Source organism: Polyodon spathula, chromosome 3 (assembly GCF_017654505.1).
Source record: "Polyodon spathula isolate WHYD16114869_AA chromosome 3, ASM1765450v1, whole genome shotgun sequence".
Lineage (NCBI taxonomy): Eukaryota > Metazoa > Chordata > Actinopteri > Acipenseriformes > Polyodontidae > Polyodon > Polyodon spathula.
In genome coordinates, this window is record NC_054536.1 from 58,777,762 (window position 1) to 58,800,244 (window position 22,483).

Below are 22,483 nucleotides of genomic sequence, written 5' to 3' on the forward strand. Positions count from 1 at the left end.
CAGGAATACAGGTAAAAAAAAAAAAAAAAAAAAAAAAACAACAACTCCTGGCAGTGATCAGAGAGGACACAACACTGATCTCAAACCTGAGTCCACCAAGCAAACTTACTGAAAATAACTTAACGAAAATAAAATGACAGGTACATTATTTAAATGGTTGTAGCAAAACGTGGGGATGTATAACACTATGTCTTTCGGAATCCCGTTATTTACTCTAAGCATAGCTCATTTAGAAGATTGATACGCTCCTCTCTCCCACGATATAGGTTATAGTTTGTCCACACAACTGTTGCTGTGCTTTACCCCTTTTACAAAGTTTGTGTAATTTACAGTTAAACTGATATTCAGACCAGAAAAAAAGTACTTTATAAGCAAGGTATGTTATATCCAAAACGTCTATTTCAATGTATATGGGGAAAGTGGTTATTTTTAGAAACAGCAACACAATGCATTTTGAACTGGAAGTTAAAAAAAAAAGTCTCTACAGCAAGAGACGTGTGTTTGTAAAAGTGCAATGTGAAACCCTAGCACTCTACTGGATGAAGCTGCAAGTGAACCAACAAGCACATCTGATTTCACTTGAAAAGAAACTCAAGTTCACTTGAATTTTTCTGGTGTGAAACCAAAGCCAACCTAAAAAATGTGTTTGACTGCAAGTGAACCACAATTTGAATCGCTTGCAAGTGAACGTGTCCCGAAATGCTGTACAGTGTAACCTGAATAAATCTACTTGTTATAAAAGTTAGTTTAAACACTGCAAACGTCCACAGTTTGTGAACTAGTCAGTTGTATATAAAACATGAAACTGAAAAGCCTTTGGTCATTAAGAAACCACATACACAACCTCACATTCAAAGAGTACAGATAACTAATGATGAAAAGCCAGAAAAAAGAAATGTAATTCAGAGTTCATTATAACATTCAAATGCTGTTCAGATACATTTTGTGCCAGGAATGGTGTTACATTTTTATCACCTTATTAAAATGAAATACAAGATGTTTAAGATTGGTTTAATGAACCAGACTTTGTATATGCGTGCATTAGTTACAATAGAGTCCTAATGCATAATTGCACAGTACCTGAAAGATTAAATACTAGAGTTTAATCAGGTTACACCCAAATGCCAAGTAGTGAAATAAGAATCTGGTGAAGATCAGTGCAAAATGAAGTGTTATCATGTTACCCACAGAATGTGACAGATGGACAAACAGCATATAAAAGGTTCCCATTTGGTGAATGACAAAAAGTGACATGTAAACTGGCTACATAAAAAGCAACACTCACTCACCTGTTTAGGTTGTATTTGTTGAGTTTCTCAGAAACTTCCCGTAATCTGTTGAAAGATTAGAAAAAAAAGCAATGTCATTTCTCTATATGTCTGATCTGGTCACATGAGATTTTAAATAGTAGCAAGGACTACTCTGCATAACAGCACAGTCCAGACTACCAGGAATGTTATTTATTTTTTACTTTTAAAATTAGGGAAATCTAAAGTGTCAAACAAATTCCTACATCGAACAGATACAGAAAGCAACATTATTTTATTATCTTACTGTAGTATATCATACATATAGGTCCTTCTTATAAATTATTGTTTCCATATGGAGCAAGAAGTACTGGGCAGCAGACAAAATTCATAATGCTACAATTTGCAAGACAGGAATGACCTGGTAACACAATCATGCCGTGACCAGTGACATAGATTAAAATACCTCTACTACCATTCCAATCAATAACTAAAGACTATCTACCAACAAGTCAGGATGGTATGTAAAGGAGTTGAACACACAATATTTAATGTCGTGTCTTCTATAACCAATCTTAGTCCTTTGTATTTTAAAATTTCAGTCTAGGTGTTAATGCTTTGTAAATTATTCTTTTTTTTTTAAACATTTAATGAAATCTAGTTATTTTTTCTCCGAAATTCAATACAAATGCACATCAGTATGTTTACATTCCCCACATGGAGAGAGTATGTGAAAGTGAACCTTTGACAAGGCTTTCCAACAAAAAATCATTAACTGACACAAGAGGTTAAGTAACCTCTGCTGAAGTGAAACATGATCTGCTCCTCTGGATTCAGATGACTGAATCCAAAGCACTGTGATCTCATACAAGACTTGATATGTAAACATTAAGGATAGCATGTTACTAGTGTGAACTCTCTACCCCCCTCCCCCCAACAGTAAAAGTACTGCAGCAGCAGGCAACTTATAATCCTATAGTGCTTGCTACAATATATTTTTTGTACATAGGGCAGGATTCTATGCACATTCAGTGCTCCTGAGCTGCTGTGGAATTTTACAGCTGACTAGGAAAACTTTAGCTGTGGCAAAGAGAGTTCACATCCGTTTTTAAATCAGGGTTAAAAAGATAAGTCTTGAAAATTTAGAAATATTTAAACCAACAAAATAAACTGAACAAAGAATCAAATAGCTATCCAATACCACCAAGCCTTGGGTTAGAGTAAACTGGAGGCGGCGTTACTGTATTAAAGGTTAATCTCTGGTTCTCATTTAAGGTGTGTTTACACTTACAAGTAGGACCTAAACTGGCTTAGAGTGGATCAGATTAAAAGATTATATTATTTGCACCACCCAGTTCAAAACTGAGCACTGACTTCAACTGGCTTTGGCCCAGTATGCATGCACACAGGCCCTTGAGCAGCAATGAGTGCCCGACAATGTCATATCGACCACCCATTGCGTGAAGACATTTCCACTCTCCAAAACACAAATGCAGAAGTTATTAAAACAACAAGCCTGTTATTTGTGTCCCTTGTATATTTTTACTTCAAGGTGGTCGTTTCTGTGCCAATTAATATTTAATGGAGCGAATCAAAACATCTATAAAATCGGTAACGTTCACTTGTCAGACTCCTCTGATATGCAAATAAAACCTGTTTCTTAAAATGTCCACTTCCAGTCTCTTCAGGAATATGTGGATATTTAAAGAAACAGGTGTATACTTTTACATATCAGTCCGAATGTTGTTTTTATACGTAAACAAAGACTGTTATTTTTATACGTAAACAATGACTGTTTATTTTCTGAAAAAGACTTCGAAACATCTGCTATTTTGACTCTTGTATGTTCTTCCCCCAGAACTCGTTTATTCACCACATGCCAACAATGCATCACAGTACTTTCGATGACAGTCGACGCATTTTAAAATTGAGACACTGATAAATCCGGGTCTATGCTTAAATGGGACAGACTTCTGGGAAACTGTTCTTCCCAATGCTACTTATCGTTTAGTTGGAATGTCACATAGTTTAAACGGGATACAGTATCTTAATGATAAATGGAGATCGTTTTTTTGGGGGTATCCCAGTGATTGACTGCACTGGGACTTGCACAAATTGTGTAAACCAGTGGTTGTTGCCTCACCTGTCATTTGCAAGATTTGTAAAGGGCTTGTGTATAATCTGTCAAGTCTCTCTGCATTTTGTACTGTTTTTCTACAAAAATGCATGCAATATATACAGTAGGCTCAATCAAATTCTGCAAAGAATGTTTATTTTTTTGGGAGGGCAGCATTCTTTTCCTGCGCTATTCACAGAAATATTAAATTCATAAAAACACTGCCATGAGATTGTCTACAAAACAAAATATTGCACAGATAATCTCATATATAAACATTTATATTATCAGCCTTTCATTTCCATCCAGCGGCCAGATAAATTGTAAGCAGTCTAATTATTCAAACAGTGCTAAAATCCAAATCACTCATTTATCCTACAAGTACAGTATCACGTTAATTCAAAGAATCAATATTCTGTTTAAAAAAAAAAATTACTAATAATTGACTGGCAGCTAGGGATGTCACGGTATACCGGTTTTATGCAAACCTATTTTCTATACCGTGATTACCGAGTTCACACTGTTTAAGGCGATATGGGTGCGTTTTTTTTTTTTTTTTATTTCATCGTTTGTCCATCGGAGAGCCACTGTGTTCATTAGAACTAACTAATGAACACTGACATCAAGTTCTGAAAACTGCCATATCATGAGGCTGTTAAATAAGTGACGTCATATTTAATATAAACCGCCCTACTTAAACAATTATCGCTAGCAAACGTGACTGTCAGTATATGAAACACAAACACAAATACCAGCAAGAACAAGGCACTGTAACTCTTCATCACTGCTTTCCTATTAATTTACCAAACCAAAGTAGTAACATTAGCTATTACCTATCATATTGGTCAAGATAAACGCAGTAAGCACACACCAATGCAGAATCAAAAAGTCTGTATTTACTACTATATAACCAAGTCTAAGATGCTACAGGCATTTGCATTTTTATTTTTTTATTTTAAATGGTATTGTAAAGATGTTGCCGTCTCCTCGAGTTGATAGTGTTGTAGGGATTTTGGTTTTGTGTATGCAAAAATTAAAAAAAAGTCCCTTAGATGCAGCTTAACTTTGCAACTGTGTCATACCCACCTTAACTTTTCATGTTTCCTTTGTGTTCATTGCTGTTAATATGCAGTTCAAAAAAAAAAAAAAAAAAAAATGCAAGTTTTTGCACTCTGTTGAGAGATCGGAGGGCAGGCCCTGCATATCTTAAGACACACTAGACTGCCTATTGCTCGGTAACAATTTGCTTCTCTTAACTCAGGAGTTTAACCTTTTTTTGAAGCTGGTCGGGAGGTTTTAGTTAAAGTACCCTTTACAATTTTCGCTCAATGAATGGTACCACAAACTGCAATAAAAGGCAGAATAATCTGGTTAACATATTTCTTTTTTCTCCCGTTTATTTAATATATAATTTTACATAAGTCTGGGACCGACAAATTGCTGAGAAAGAAAAAACAGTAGGCTTCTTTCTTAAAACTTGGATGCAAAGAATTAAAAGGTAGTATTTAGGACTCTTTCGCTTTCTATTGGGAAAAGGCATAAATAATACAACATAGTTTGTACTGTTAATGTTTCATGTAACTATTTACTTTCCACCTCAGTATAATTGTGTGCCGCTTAAAATGTACAATATCAAAAACATTAACCTCAATATAAAACTATGATTAATTACTAACAAAAAATGATCCAAAGGGACTCTGTATAACTATGTTGCTTTGCACTTTGACTTGTTTTTCTTAGTTTTTCTACTACAAGTAAGAAATGTTTACCAGAGCATTTTTGCTTCTAAAAAACACAGAAACACTTTGTTTCAGGGGATTGGCAATCTTTTTTTTTTTTTTTTTTTTCCCGGTATTTCTCACCTTTTCTGTATACAACTCCAAAAATGATTTCACAGACTAGAACTCACAAAACAGCTCGTTTTTAAACAACTTGACTCACACAGCACACAGGCAGCACCGCAGCAGACAGTCCATCAGAGTAATGCCCACAAAACCACCTATTTTCTCATTATCCAATGATCCAAATAAATACAAAATAACATTATACAAGCGCCATCGCTGGGCTTCTGGGTAGTGTAGTTTTCAAAGCAATCCATTATTTATTTATTTATAAATTTAGTCATTGCTAATTATTTTTATTATTTTTCTCCCAATTTGACATGTCCAATTATTTGTAGGTTCAGCTCATTGCTACCACCCGTGCTGACTTGGGAGAGTGAAGGCAAAAGCACGCGGTCCTCCGAAGCATGTGCTGTCAGCCAACTTTTTTTCACACTGCGAACTCAATGCAGCCACCCAAGAACTACAGCGTCGGAGGACAACACAGCTCTCAGGCATCAGTCAGTAACTATGCAGCAGTTATGAAATTGTACAACTTTTTTTTTTTTTTTTTTTTTTAACCGGGAAAGGGAATTGACACTTGGGTATAAACACGTTGGTGTGGCACTGTCTACTGCGTGCCCAAAAAAAATGTAAAAAATACCCACAAAACCAAAACATCCTTACATTAGGGATGGGGATTTTCAATAGTTTCCTATTCGAATACACAGGGGACAACATTTTCTTGTATTTCAATACCCGAAAAAGAACAAAAGGCAAATGAGCTGCTAAAAATTCAAGTTCACTCTTGAAGGAGCCAGCCAGGTTCACCAAGTGTACAAACAAATGTCCAAGATGAGATTTCTATTCAATAACCTGTAAATAATTCAAACAAGGAACATACTAGGGATGTGCTTTTGGTACATTTTTATGAGGATTTAAATGCTATGCAGGTGTCACTGTTTAAACCAAAAACCTTAAATAAGCAAATAGCATTTGAACATCGTAGAGACTTAACTTCAAAGTTCATCCGTAATAATGATCTTATAGCACCTGTCCTGCATGTAATACTAAACAATTAATGGCCTCAAAAAAAAAAACAGTATTATTTGTATCTTAGTAAATGTCTCTGTATTTGTACTGTGCTACTTGTGCTGGCCCTGTGGGCACAAGTGAATAAAATAAATTAACTTTTTTTCATATTTTATATGAAAATAACAAAACAAAAACATTAATATTATTTCATAATAAGCTTTGCATCTTAATTATTAAAAAAAAAAACTTTTAAAATTGTGTTAAGTATTCACAGGGATGCAAGTGCGAAATAAATGCACACAATTATTTACATACCACGGTTCTCTCGTCCAGCTCCTCAAAATACTTCCAACTTTGTTTATAGATGCCATTTATATAACAAATTTAAGAAAAAAAAAAAAACTTCATTACACAGTGGAACTGATACCACACCACCTACAGCAGAAAAACAGTGCAACAATGAAGCGCCAGATCGACCCACCCCAGTATCAATGTTTCTGTTGCACCAATCAGAAAAGCTACATGGAGGCAACTGTCAAACCCCTTCCTTTTTATAATATCAAGACAGACTGCTGTATATGATAAAAATTAATACATAAATGTGCGTTTGGTGAAATTTGTCACATGACCGATTATACATTTAGCATATTCAACGTTTAACCACTTTTTTGGAGTTTATACGTTTAAAATTCCCACCCCTAGAACATACCTAATTGTACTTTTAATGGGCAGTGCAAATGTTGACGTTACTCCATCCATTCACTGAAAGTCAACAGTAGATGTTTTACATTGTACTGCAGTCCAGAGTTAAAATAAATAAATAAAACCTACTTCCACACTGTTCGTGTCACTGCGGTGTTCTGCTTAGCATTTATTACGTCTTTATATTCATCATAAAACTAAATCATCGTTCCAATTTCAATGTTAAAGTTAAGCTTGCTTTTAGCACTTGTTATATCCATGTTTACAAATTTAAAGTTAGCTGGTGCCCTGCTCCCAGAAGCTGTTTCATGACTGCCTAGCAACAGCGGCTTTGTGCACTCAAGTGGAGGATCTCTTAACATTAACATTCGTATGTTCTTATGTTCTGTCTTGCAGCTGATTCTCCAATTTCCCTCTGTAAAAATGCACGTCACATTAGTGGAGAGTTTGCACGTAATCTACTAGTACAGAGTGGGCGAAGCAGGCGTCTGCCGATTCTGCCTCTATAGGTGTGCTGCTCATGAACTTGTTGTATAACAGAATACTAAAATGAGTGACGCACAATCTTCCTGCATTATTTAGAAATATAAATACTCTGGTAAACAAATAAAAAAACAATACTCACACTTATGGTTTTTGTTTTATTTCCTCTTTTAAAAAAGGGCGATTTCAGAAATCATCTCAAACGTTTGTAAACTGGTAAAAATGTAATCGGCATATTAGTCAAAGACACATTTAAGTGTATAGTAATTGAAGGAGGAATACCATGCCAATTTTCATAAGGTTCATAAGACATTCTGTCTGGAGACACGTCTCCTTAAATCTTGCAATAATTTAATTATTTACATTAAAAGGAGCGCTATTTAAATTAATCGGGCAATACATAGAAATTAACCTGTTACAGTGCAACGAGTCAGTCAACACGCCTTTATCAGTGTCTCATATTTTATTCTGGTTATTATAATGCCAGTAAAAAGCTAAACTTAATTTAGAGTACTGTAAGTAGGATTACTCTCACATGACATTGCTGGACTGTTACTAAACTTTCATATTTTTTTATTATTGTAATTGCCAGCAATAAGCTAAACCAGGTCATTTCAAAACACCTTTATTTGTAGACTGAACTACTATGTTAGTGGAAGACTGTAAATATGACTCTCAGAACTGTGCTGGACATTTGGTTTTCCGAACTGTTGTAATATAATTCTTAGGTTCTCCTGCTTATTTTAATGCCAGCAATGAGACAAGTGACGTCTATAAACATGACTGGTTTGAAGTGTCTTCAGGTGCTTTACTTACTATTACAGCAACAAGAGCCTGACTGAAAAAAATGAATTGTAGTAATATTTATTAATTTACTTCTTTAATCTTATATTTATGTTCAAATGTCATTTAATTATTAATACGCTGATAAAAAGTGAGAACAACGGAATTGGCCATTTTTGAAAAACGGAATTGGAACAATTAGTAGCCCTGAAGATGGTTACAATTGAAGGCAGTGCAGACGCCAGTGTTTTATGCAGTAGTATAAAGCAATTTTATGCAGGCCACCACTTAAGCATGCGGTCTATATCTATAATAACAACCGACTGGGCTGCATAGGATCAGAGGATGATTCAAAATCAGAGGCAGAGCCACAATCAATGTCTTGTTGAGATACTTGTGCTGAAACAGTTTCAAAATTGTACAATGCCACAAAAATATATTTAAAATGTTAATGTGTGGCTGAAGATTTCTAATTGATAATGTACCCTCTCTCAGTCAAATTGGAAAGTCTTAGTACAGGGAATGCTGCCTGTTATTACTAATCATTACACAAGGTCTTTCTGATAAAAGCAGGTGATGCAGCAGGGTACAACAAAGCAATCACAACCTGCCATTTTCTTTCAGCAAAGAACTACTGGCTAATCTAATCTACATATCTGGATTCCAAAACAGCTGCAGGCAACCTTAGGGTTTTCATTATAAGGAGCCAAGCTAAGACAGCACCCCCACTAACTGTTTTCTTACACCTGAGGTCAACATGAAAGAACAGCTGAACTGTAAAAATAGACATCTGGTAAGTAAATGGCTGTGTGACTATGTCTGTAGCCAGCACTCCAGATAAGGTTATAGGTCATTAAATTGATTCTCCAGCCGCATCTGATGTGTTTTTTTTTTTGTTTGTTTGCATTGAGCAGCAAGAATAAACTGCAGTGCAGCATTGTGGTATAAAGACCCACTAATCACAACAGTGTCATATTTTCAAGGATGTGAGAAACATGCAGACTTCAGAAAAGCAAATGAATCATCAAAGCTCTGCTAAAAACACAGCACAGTTTGGTAAGAAAATCCATCCGTGTGGGAGAAGAGAAGAAACAAAAAAATGTACACAAAAATTATGTAAAAACCCACTTACTGTAAAAAATGAAAAGTTGCACAGCTAATGCAAAAAGTTTTTCATCCCCTAGAATTTTAGGATTGAGATAGATATAAATAAATAGATAAATAAATTTAGATATTTTATTTAACCTCTTGCGCCCCCTTGTTCCACGGGCGGAACATGGTACTTCAATTACACGTTATATTTCAAAAATCATCTGTAATATTATTACAAAAGCAAACAGCAAAAAAAAAACCTGACTCAATATCAAAAATGTTGTTTTCCTACCGTCAAACAGCGAAGGAATTTTTCGAATTCGCCATTTCACCGCTGAGATATTCCCTTCGCAATGTGTCTAGTACCTCATGGTTCAAAAACAACTCCGATCAACTAGCTGTGCGTTTAGCTGCTCTGGCCTTACATGATTCTGTTGATGGTGAAATCTTCCTGAACACGTTGTAGGGGAGGTCACAAGCTGTCCAATCATACCTTGTTTGTAACCTAATCCATTGAAGAGTAATCGATATGCGTATGTAAACAAGACACGTATTTGCGCAGTTTTACACACTTAGGATCCAGGTTTCTTACCGATTTCTGATCATTTTTCAATTTGTAAAATTTATAAAATCGAACTAAATGTCGAGCAGTGTTACAAAGCATCCCAAAAGAAGTCGATTCAGTCTTTTTGAAGGAGATGGATAATAGTGAAAGTGACGGCGAAAATGATCAACTTCCTGGGTTGAAAAGCGCAGATTCAGCATCTGTGAAGCAGCATTTGAAAATGGATTGAAGCCTCTTCAGGATTTGTAAGTAAAATGGATCCACACTACATTTATTATTATTATTATTATTATTATTATTATTATTATTTATGCGTAATTTTCAATATGCATTTTTACTGTAAATGTTATTAGAAAATGCAACCATTTGACTCAAGGGGCACATAGAAATAACTTTTTTTTAACAATTTTTATTTTAGCAAACTTTTTTTTATATTTCCATGATTACAAGGAGTGATGTTACTCGCCTGGAGACAGTGTAGGTTTCTTAGCCTTTCAAGATAAGCTGTCTGCCTGCACCAACAATCACTCACTCGGTTCCTTTGTTTGCCACATGTCAATCAAAGTAAAGATGAAAGGATCTTAGGTGTTTTCAGTCTGGCAGCCTGATTTACAGCAGCAAAGGTGTCTGCAATCTCATTATTATTATTATTATTATTATTATTATTTATATTATTATTATTATATTATTATTATTATAGACATTTAGCAGGCGCCTTTATTCAATAATCAACATATGTTCACCTGTCAGCAGTGCTTGCATGAGTGTAACCACTTTATTTTGAGAAAAAAAACCTCTTCATTATTTTGCTTCTTGACATTTACATACTTTCAAGCAAGTGAGTAACAAAAATACAGTCAGGTACTGAAAATTCAGAGCTACAAAAAAATCTCAGTAGCAACATTCTCCTGCACAAACACACAGTTATGTGAAAGCAACGTGCCTGACAGTTGTGGCATATGAACTGAGAGCATTTGTCATGCATACTCATCGTTGATACATTTCAGGCACCCCAACGCTCTCCAAAAAGGCCACCTTTTGAATGAAAGATTGGACAAATAAGTAAAAAGGAGGATTACAAAATCTAATTCATGTGGCAATGTATAGCATGTGAGGTGCCAGAAGGCAACATCCCTTTTACCTTCACTCACTTTGTAGAAGTCATTGGGGAACAACCAGCAACATAGTTAATGCCCATCCCAAATTTACTGGTCACAGAATTTTGGCAACTCCCAGGCAGGCTACAATTAGGTGTACCAGAATTTCTATCAGACCCATTTCTAACACAGCATTTCCATTAACTGGTAAACCCGAGTCGGAGACAGTTTCAAAAGCAAGTTGACAGGCAGAGACTGAAGCCGTCCATCAGTTTGACTGACAGATAAAAGGGCTGTGATGGGCAGCTAGAAAGATTGATTGTCACTAACAAAAGCAAATGAGTGTGCTAGAATACTCCCTTTAAAAGGCACAGGCAATCCAGAGTGACTGATCTGGCAGTTCCTGTCTGAGCACATGCTTGTTGATAAAGTAAGTCACTGATAGGCAGATTCAATCCACATCCCTTCCTTTGTTCCTCCTGGAGGGAAGGATTTGTTTATTTTGTTTAAATACAGGATTCTGATTGACTGTGCCTTGTGTGTTCTTTGATAGGAAAGCATAAACTGCAGTTTATTTTTTTAAGTGTTTTCTTAATCCAGATACATCAGCCTGCTTTTATGTAAGTTTGCACATCCTCATATCTTTTCTGTACAAAATGCTTTAATTCACACTGATGTTTTACCTGTAGTTTTCAGTTACACTAAGAACAATGGTGTAAAATACTTTGAAATTATAATGCAAAATATGAATGACGACAACTTTTGAAAACAAATGGTTCTAAACAATCTTCATTTTCTGCTTCATTAAAAAATAAGGCTGCCAAGTGAAAGGAACGAGATAAATATATTACTTTTTCCACATAGGCCTATTTATTCTCCACAGCTATGTCAAAAAAACAACTCTTGGAACCACATGACAGCTGTATTACGTCTTGACACAAAATTTAACCAATCAGAGTTGAAGGGGCGGGTTTTCTGTGTTAAGACCTTGAGAGGGTAAAATGTGAAAAATGACTGCAAAAAAAAAAAAAAAAATTTAAGCAAAAATAGTGACAATGAATGCAGGGTGTGCAAAATAAGCCGGCGATTGGCGCAATCCACCGCCCAAAGCTTGATTTGCGCGGGCTACTTCATTATCATTCAGTCCATTTGTTGTCATTGTACTGTAAGGTGATATATAGTACATTACAGCTACACATATGCACCAAAAAAAAAAAAAAAAAAAGTATCGCGATAGGAATATCATAAAAATATGTACCCAGGTGACTGAGAAATATTGGGGGTTCATGTATAGAGGTTGTACGCCTTTTAGAAGAAAGGCGTGCTGGGATATTAGCTGAACTTGTCAGCCGATATACAAATGCTTAAGTGCAGAGGTGCTGGATTATTACACTCCGGTTTCATGCAACAGTTATGATGGTGACCAAATGTGTGCGAGTACTGTTGTGTAAAAAAAAAATGGTTAAAATGAACAGTTGAATTCAAAAAATGTAGAACAGCGAAAAACTAAAACAGACATGCATCAACAAAATGCACTGAAAACTTAACTTGCCTGGTTACTTCACAAATTACATGTCCTGGGTATAACCAGAAAATCTTGAAACAAGGAAGAGCATAGGGCTGGGACAATAGCGTTTCTTTACTATCGATGCATTTCTCAGAACGTTTTCAGAACGCAAAAGAAGCATGTAAATAGTAAGTACATATATTTTCATCAAATCCAACCACAAAAAGTAAGTTTCTCCAGCTGAACTTAAAACTACACATTTCTAATTATTTAGGTCTAGTCACACTGTCAGCGAGGTTCCCCACAAAAAGTTAATAAAACATTACAAATATTACTGTCCGACCTTAAGATGCTTTGACGGCAACTGGATTAAAGAATAAATAAATAAATAAATAAATAAATACTCTTATTTACATGTCCAAAGTAATAAAGTCTGTGCTTTCTCCAGAGCTTCTGTTTTCCTTCAGAAATATTGCGGCATCCACATTCTCCGGTTTCAAAGAAGAATGGAGTTTGTTCACAAGCATCCCTGCTTTGCTGAACACACGCTCGCTCGGGACCGAGGTTGCAGGGATACTTAACATGCTCTTTGCCAAGGCTGCTAGGTTGGGAAAGAGTGTCTGTTTATTTTTCCACCAAATCAATAACTGGCCATTTTAATTCAAGGCGGCATTCAAACATAATAAAACTTTGTTCCATCTTGTTTGTACGTCCTATATTAATGAATGGTCCTTTTTCTGTGTTCAGCATTTCTGTTTGTTTCCTACTTAAAGCATTTGTTGTCATCTGACTTTTTAAAATGTGCAACCAGTCTCCTTATTGCTGCCACTAATGTATGGACTTGTCATACATCCTCCAAGCTTTTCTGAATGCAGAGATATATATTGTGCCCTGCACTGCTCACACCTGCCACGCTACCAAAAAGTAACAGAGCACGCTCGCTTGCAGAAAGCAAAGACATTGCTCTGCACACATTGGCCGCATTGTCATAAATACAAGCTCTTAATTTTGTGGCCACTTCAAACTATGTGTTTCTGATTGATTGCTTCTGCTAAATTCACAGCTGTGTGTCTCTCGTGTCTCAATACTTCATGTAATGGCAGGTAACTTAAAAACGCTTCTTGTGCCGTGCTTGTCCATACACCGTTGGTGATGGATATTGAATTACATTCCTGACTTAAATCCTGTCAAAGCTTTCCTTTGCACGGTCATGATCCACAGTAATGAATTTGGAGATTGTCTTTTGACGGAGCAACACTTGCAATCAGATTTTTAAACCCAGCTCCCTCTACTATACTAACCAGTCTGATATCTCGAATGACAACATCAACTATCAGGCCAATTAATTCTTTCCAAAATAAAGCTGTCGCTGAAGGTGTTTTTTTTTTTTTTTTTTTTTTTTAATTATGTTCCCGCTGTCATTTACATTTTGCCGGTGTTAATAAAAAACGTTAACATACATTACATTAACCATCAATGGTTATTCCAACGATTCAATGCACCGATGCATTGTCCCAGCTCTAGAACAGCATTAGTGTTCCATTCTTCCAAGAGTTAAATGTATCTGAAGTTCATGGTATTTAAGAATGCAAATGTGTCCAACAGAAGAAACCAAAAGACATGGGTGTGGCATAAATCAGTAAGTGGTAAATCTACGCAAGTAAAAACATTTGTATTCTGGCTGAAAATACCACTCTTTAAACAATGTTATTTCTGAAATGTACAAATACCTGTTTTTTCCTGTATTAATTTCCTCAATTTTCACATCCTGACAAAAGCCATTCTTCGCCAGTACTTTCATGCATCACAGGTAAAGTATTCTGATGTAATAATGAAATGGTAATTTCATCAGAAATCAAAGATTAAAACTTGGGGAGAACAGAAACCTAAAAGGTATAAAGTTTATAACATAGTACATTACTCAAGGCCTATAGATGAACATCCCGAGTGCTACAGGGCCATGAGGATGAGATGCTCCTTTAAACATTTCTACCTACATAAGATCCAACAGTGACACAATGTGGGACTGCACATCAGCACAATAACAGTTTCAGCCAGGTTACTGGAAACAAGTATTTTGTTTGGTTTTATGGGAAATTTAGCAATTAGGACCCAACACCAGTGCTCTGATGGATATATAAAATATAAATCACTAAATCTAGAATCCATTGATAACCCAGGCATCTTTGCCAATAAAAGGGAACTAAAAACTTCCAATCATCAAAAAGATATAGGACACTTTGCAAAAAGCTAGCATGTCATTTGAAAGCCATAAAGCATCAAATTACCAGAGCACAAAAAGAAATGAAAAGAAACAGCCAAAAATATTATAAAACTGCAAAGTGACAAAGAGCTGTCCCTTGCTGAATCTGAACTTTCACACAAGGGTGTGCAATTTTTGAAAAAAAAAAAAAACTTGTTGTCCAAGGCACAGAATGCTAGAAGAATCTACCTAACCTTAAAAATCTACTTGCCCTCTGCCCATCGCACAAAACACACAAAAAAGTAGAATATAACTTCTGGCTTTATTTAACAGTGAACACAATCAATTAGTGATTAACAAAGGGGTGGATCTAGCCTTGACGGGTTTACTAAATTCTTCAAGATATTAAAAAAAGTTCCCTGTGACCCCACCTCACCAACTCTCTAACATACTTTAAGGAAATGTTCCTTTCACTGCAGTCTGGATAACATACTAAGAGTACAACATAAGCAATGCTTGGGAGTTATTCAAATATAAAAACAGCTCCTGCCTGCATCACAGATACGAAATAATTGCCAACTATTACTGCTGCTTTGTGGAATTCTGATTTTTCTTGACATTCTTTCAGTTTTGTAACTGCTGAAAACCAGATTTTTAAATGACTTGTGTATAACCTGTCAGGTTCTCTGCATTTTGTAGTGTTTTTCTATCAAAATGCACGCATTTACAGTAGGCTCCATCAAATTCTGCAAAGACAAAATCTTTCTCTTGTTTATTTATATTATATATTTAAAAGAAAAAAAAATTGTACAGCATTTTACAGATATTCTTCCTCATCTATCATCATGTCTCATGATGGCTAATGAATACATAAACACGTTGTTAGAGTGTGGTGTGGCTGTGTGGACCAGTGGTTAAAGAAAAGGGCTTGTAACCAGGAGGTCCCAGGTTCAAATCCTGGCTGACTTTTTTTCTAATCCACTAATACCTTAGCTGCATGTAAATGTCAGGTTCTTGTATGATGAAAGCAGTATCACTCATTTGCTAATTTACAAAAAATGTAAATACCAGTAACACCTTAATTTAAAAGATTATGTCTATGCGTTGCCAGAAGCTCTCAGGCAGCCATTTCTGGGTTTTTTGGTAACCAACAGAAGATCAGCTTCTTCTACAGCTAGCCAATCACATGTGATAGGGGAGGAGCAAAAACACTTGGCAATTTTGTTTTCAGAAACTTGCATGGCTAAAATATTGCTGCAGTGTTTATCTAGCAACAGAACGAACATATGAAATAAATAAATAAAAATTACTTGTCGACAGGCAAAGTAGCTGCAAATCTTGTTCTCCCAGTCACTGGGCAATATGGATTGCACACCCCTGCATATGCAGGGATGGATACAAGACTCCCACTGCAGTTTAAACCATTATTGGTTTTACTATGAGAGTTTAAGAAGACATGCCTGAGCTTGTTACCTATACACTGTGGCTAATCAAACTAGTATTAAAACCTGAAATGGGTGAAAATGCTATGCAACAGGTTTCTTATTTCCATCCCCAATCCAGCCCCCTTTCAACCTTTGTGTAACTGGCTGCCTGACAAGCCAACAGAATATATTCGGCACATCACCAGACAAAATAAATATATAACAATTGCACAATACTTCATTGAATTTACTATTAATACAGTAGAAATGTAATTGGAAATAAATGGCAACTAAACCTGCAGTGTTCCAGTTAATAGGCAGGGCTAAAAATCCCAATCTTCTCACTGACCTACTGCTTTCTGTAAAGTCAAAGTTAGTAAATTGGTACATTAAAGGCAGCAAAATGTGTTTCTTTTTTCATGAAATTTCATTAAACCTGAGAAACATTAAGAGAAAAATAGGTGGCCTAAAATTCATCTCACTGCTCCCTTTGTACTATCCTATTCGTTTCTCTGGAGATGGACCATTCATGTCAAATACTCCAGCCCCTCCAGCCTGTGACTTGTCAATGTTCTCATTGGGCAACCTGCTGTTAACTGCTCCCAAAATGCTCTGAAATTTCAGACTAGTTTTACAGCAGCAATTACTGGTCTCCATTGGGAGACTTTCCAATAGTCCAGGCATGTCCTACACAAACAGAAGCACAGTGGGAACCAACACCAAATGACAGTACAGCCTGTATCTTGGTGTTGAGAACTCAACATGACTGCATTCTATTTTAATCAAAGTGATACTGGCCTTTGAATTGTGGGTAAAGCTGTCAATCAGGCATGAACTGTCAGACATTCACTGGGTATTATTATTTTGATAGCTTTACCTTCCATAAACATCCAATGCCATAATGGCCTTGCTGGAGTTCCTCTTCAGTTTATATTATGCATAAGTCTAAAACCAGTCCCCTAAAATAAGTTGCCAATGACCAAGGGGCCATTTCAAAGTAGAGAATAAAAAGAACTTCCAATAACAGAAACCTAAAAATACCTTTTCTGAAAGACAATGTAGTGGTACTAGCAATGCAAAAACTGTTGTAAACAATTAGACAACGGAGTTGGGTTGTGAACATTGTTTAATGTAAAATAAGTTTATTTCACTGTTTGCACACCACTAGTAAAATGACCAGGTTTTATCCATTAAACACAAATTCTGATTTAAGTTAATAAAGTTAAACAGAATTCAGAATGTCTATATTTAATATGTCAGACACATTAAGTTATCAGTTGGTGTCATGTTTAATTTATGTGATAGACACAACATGAATGGTTTCAGTATATTGAGGTTGTAGCTAAATTTGACGTGGCAGAAAGAAAACGAATAAAATAATAATGACCTAATTTCACAAATTGTTACTATATGCTAAATTTAAAATGTGCGTAAATCATGTAAAAGTCTCGATCGTTTAGTTACATGCTAGGCTTCTTTGGTAGGCCTGTCACTAAAAGGATCTGGTGCTGGAAAGTTGATGTAATGATTGATAATGATCTGTCATCCGGTCAGGGAAAACAATGTTTCAACCTAAATGAAAGCCAACATCTGAATAAATAATTGCGTTTAGTGTCAGGATTCCGTGTTAATTATTGTGTCAATGTATGCACAACGACTAAACGCATCTTGACCTACTTGCCACAACATAAACGAACACGCAATGTCAGTAGAATTAGTACTGGTACATACAGTACTAAAACACAGAAATAAAAACTTCTGCGTACTGCGATAACCAAATAATCAATATGCCGACAAGCTGTCTCTTTATCAATTATACTAGATTTTCACTAAATATACAGAATGCTGTGATTTACAACAAATAACCCACTAAATTAATTGATGCGCAATTTATACGCAAATTATATATATATATATATATATATATATATATATATATATATATATACACACACATACACACACACACACACATACATATATACACACACACATACACATATACAACGAGAAACAAAACTACAGTCCAAAAAAAAGTATGGTTAATCTTGACGTGTACTGTGTATACACTATCAAAGAAACAAAAACTACCACCTTAATTTGACCAGCTAAACAAAAAATCATACAAGGCTTAACAATACCTGGGAATCACCCTGTATCATAAATAAGCTATCGTATGAAACTAATTATTAATTAAACAACAAATGTGTTATCTGCCAAATACATAAATAATAAGTATTCTTTGTATCCAGCGATTACGAAAGCCGCAGTCCTGATGTCTTAAAAGCACATTTTAGTAATCCTGTAAACCATTTTTAAACACGTTTTAGTTGACCTTCATTAAAAGATGCAAAATTTCCGATTTCAGAAAGAAAATGTCAATGTTCATTTTCACTGAGGTTCCCTCTCTTTTTTTTTTTTTTTTATTTCTTCCCCTCCCCATCCCCCAACCCGCATTGTCTGTCTCAGTTCAACTCTAATGGATCTTTCCAGCCAGTCTGTTTCCACAGACTGAGAGAAAGCCGGGCCTCTTATTTTACTGCATTTCCTGCCTTATAGTCAACTAGAACCGCAAAGAACTGTTTCGCCATTTTTTTCCCAATAACCCGAGATGAGCGATCTTGTACCACACCCTGCATATTAATTTTGATTTAAGCCTCCTCATTATCCGGCTACAAGAAATACCTGTCATTGAGCTGGTCCTCGGTCCCGGGCAACGGATGAACCACGAAGTGTATAGACGTCATGAGTTCAATCCAGAATAAGACGAACAGTTGGAAGAAACGAGTGAAACTGTCTTTTCGCGTTAACTGTGGTGATGAGGGTTCATATAATTCGAGTTAAACGAATGGAAAGCTAGAGCCTTAAACTGCTACCTCCTTAACCACACGCCGCCATCTTAACTCTACCAGCTCTCTTAGTCTGTGATGGTTAACACAGATACAACCTCGAAGCTGATTGGATCCCCAAAGTTTACGATTTCGGATGTAAGAAAGGAAAGGATTGGTTATAAATAAGAAAGGCATTGAAAGAAGTAGAAGAGGTTGATTTTGTCGTGAAAGGGCCTGGCAATGTGCTTGTAATGGAAGTTTAGTGAAATTCTACCGTGTTTTATTTATTTACTGGTTTATAACCCAGGAATTTACATACTAGTGTTTTTAACTTTTGTGTTGCCATTATATACATTTGTCTACTGTACTGTGGTTTTTAATAAATAATAATAACATATTGCTAGTGGCAGCTCATCCATGTGTGATACACACGCTTTATGGTTTTATGACAGAAACATGTTTAGCAGTTTAGCAGCTCAACTAAACAGTTTTCCCCCAAAAATTACATTAACTAATGAGATACAGTTGTTAAACTGGAAAGTCACAACGGTCAATTCTGTCTTTGGCAGGACCTTTTCCAGTTCTTACCTGAATTATTTTTTTATATATATATATATATATATATATATATATATATATATATATATATATATATATATATATATATATATAAACAAACCTTAACATCTCCCTTAAAGTACTTGTACTTAAGCAACAGATTGAATTCATAGGCTTCTTTTTATAAGCATGCAGAATTACCACCAAGCATGATCCTATCAGATCTCAGGAGCCTTGCCATTAGTTGGAGGGGATGGAGATTTTCAATCTACCATTTAGTCTCTATTTGCAGGCCTTGCCTTCAGATAGTTTTGCACTTTCATGGTCATTTCACCTTGAGTGTGAAAATGCCCCCACCCATTCAGGGACTTCTACCCTGTCTAACCAACCAGTTGCTTTTCCTAATGACTGGTTTGCTTGGAAGCAAGTAATATGTCACTGCTGAGATTAAATAACCTTAGAAGTGCAAGTGTAGCACATTTCCTGGAGGGCAAGGCAAGCAAATTGCTAACTTTCTTTTACTTATAGTAGTACAAAATGTCATGTTTTCATATTAAAATACGTGTTTTTAATATCGGATGTTTCTTTGGAAAGTGCTCAGAGACCTATATAGTGAACAGAAGGGCATAACAGGTAAGACTTATGAAAGTATTTTGTTGTTAGCTACAACCACTTTAAAGTCCTCCTCGCCTCTTTTTAGAAGCAGTAGTTTGATAGTAAATAGATTACCGGACCAAATATCAAACACTAATCAACAACCCCTAACATACCAAGTGTGTGAGAAGTGTTGTGATTTATTGATGTTGTGAAAGCGGGTTGTGTGTATCCAGTGACAAAAGGGAGAGGCAAGCAACAAGTGACGCAATTTAGTAACCACGCCCCAAGGGCTCTGAGAATTGTGTAGAATTAGCAATAAATGTCCCACTTTAACAACAACATACATATTAAATTAAAGTAAAAAATGTTATACATATGTACTTATACTTATATATTATTTTCCTGTTAGTGTATTTATTTAGCATGCAGTTTCTAATTCTGCTCACAAGATAGTGCTGTAATTGGTCAATGATTAACATACCTGCTAGGGATACAGGCAGTATAATAGGATAATAAATAGTTAATAAATAGGGTAATGCCTTTGCTGGAGAAGTGACTTCTGCTGATAAAGTCAGAAAACATATTTAGATTATAAATACTGTGGTAGAGTGTCTGGTAAAATAGTGAAGGGAAGATATACAGGGTTGCAATTAATAAATAGCCTGTACCTTCGGCATTGAAAGAGAAATGTAGTCCTGGCTTTAAGTCTGGGGAATGAGACTACATTTCCCAGAACTCCGCTCTGTAGAAAATGGCTGAGCATAAAAGTATACACAGGGTTTTATAATGTATCTCACCTAATGGTAATTGGCACAGGTTTTTAAACAAATCTAATGCTTGTTAAGACCTAGATACCCAAGGAGATTACTTGTGTGAGCACAGTGTGGTTTAAAACATTCTGCATTACTGTGTTAACAGATTAATAATGTTTGTAATCAGGAAACGGCTCATCCACCAGGCTGTCAGCTAGGGCTGGATTCAAGTTTAGTTAGTGCTCCAAATTGGAGTTAGGATTTTATTTTGTATTTACTTTGAAAAAATAAATATACAGGTACTGCCTTGTTTTCCTGAACTTTGTTGAGTGACAGATTCATTTTCCTGCACTAGAAGACAGTGTTTAAGATGCCAAATCTGTGTAATAATAGTCATGATAACGAATGGTTATATCACATATGGGGGAGAATGTGGGCATCACCTTGAAGTGTCTGTGTGCAGGAAAAAAAAAAAAATGTAAATGGAAGTTTTTTAAGGCACTGCAGCCCTACAACAAATGGCTGCGTCACAGCATAATATGAATCAGCTACTCCGGGAGGAAAACAGAAAACAGAAAACCCAGTAGGATCTTCAGGCACTGAATGAGAAGCTTGAAGTGATGGCCATCGGGACTAGTCATTCTATACAAAAAATGACTGCCATGAATGGTGTTGAGGCATTCCTGTTCAAGTGCACTGCAGAAATAGAGAGCTGGCCAACGACGCAATGGGCAAGACTACTGGCACCTTTTTTGAGTGACGACTCACAAAAAGTGTGCTATGATCTAGAGTCAGACCAGGCTAACGACAACACCAAGCTGAAGGAGGAGATATTGGCCCAGCTGGGAGATACAGCTGCGGTCAGAGTCCAGAGGTTCAACCAGAGAAACCAACCCGGTCACAAATGTATGACCTGATCCACCTTGTTAAAAAATGGCTTGAAGGGTCTCTCAAGTGGTACATCCAGTAAAGGCACTCCACCCAGAGTGCAGGATGCACCCTATATAGTTTGGAAATCGCCAGTTCGAATCCAGGCTATGCCATTGTCGACTGTGGTCGGGAGTTCCCAGGGGACGGCGCACAATTGGCCAAGCGCTGTCCGGGCGGAGAGGATTTAGATCGGCTGGGGAATCCTTGGCAAACCGCACACCAGCAACCCCTGTGGCTGTCTGGGCGCCTGTAGGCCCACCCGTAGTGTAGTTCTGTAATGGCTTGAGAGCAGGCTTGCAGTGTGAAAAAAAGTGGATGGTTGACGGCAGATGTTTCGGAGGACACAAGTGCTCATCTTTGTCTCCCTAGAGTTGGTGCGGATATTACAAATTGGAAGAAAATTGTGGGTAAAATAATTGGCGATTCCAAATTGAAAAATAAATAATGGCTAAAGCCCGAGAACTACTCCGGACTGTCAGACCAGAGCACCCCCAGTACCCAAAGTACCATCAAATCCAGTAAGACTGTTCTGGGGCCACGGGGAACTGAAGAGCGTCACAGAGCAATGAAGGGACGCGGGAACACTGGGGGTTGTAAACAGAGAACATCTGATAGGGTTAGTTCGGGAAATGCTTTAAATGTCAAGAGACACCTATCATCCTCTTGAAGAGGAAACCATGCAGTGTAACATGGGGAGAAAGGAGAGGAAAATAATCATTTTATGTCTTGTATTGTGGTATC

The 22,483-nt window shown here is 36.3% G+C and overlaps 1 protein-coding gene across 1 annotated transcript in view; it reads right to left on the minus strand.

Annotated features, from left to right (window-relative positions):
* LOC121313249 (E3 ubiquitin-protein ligase UBR5-like) overlaps window positions 1-18,985 on the minus strand; it is a 91,047-nt gene extending 72,062 nt beyond the window's left edge. Inside the window, exons 1-2 of the mRNA XM_041245587.1 lie at window positions 18,760-18,985; window positions 1,290-1,334 (exon numbers count right to left, since the gene is read on the minus strand). Coding sequence (XP_041101521.1) covers window positions 1,290-1,334; window positions 18,760-18,821 — 107 coding nt within the window. The 5' untranslated portion in view covers window positions 18,822-18,985. The remainder of the gene's footprint in view (window positions 1-1,289; window positions 1,335-18,759) is intronic.
* Between the last annotated feature and the right edge of the window lie 3,498 nt (window positions 18,986-22,483).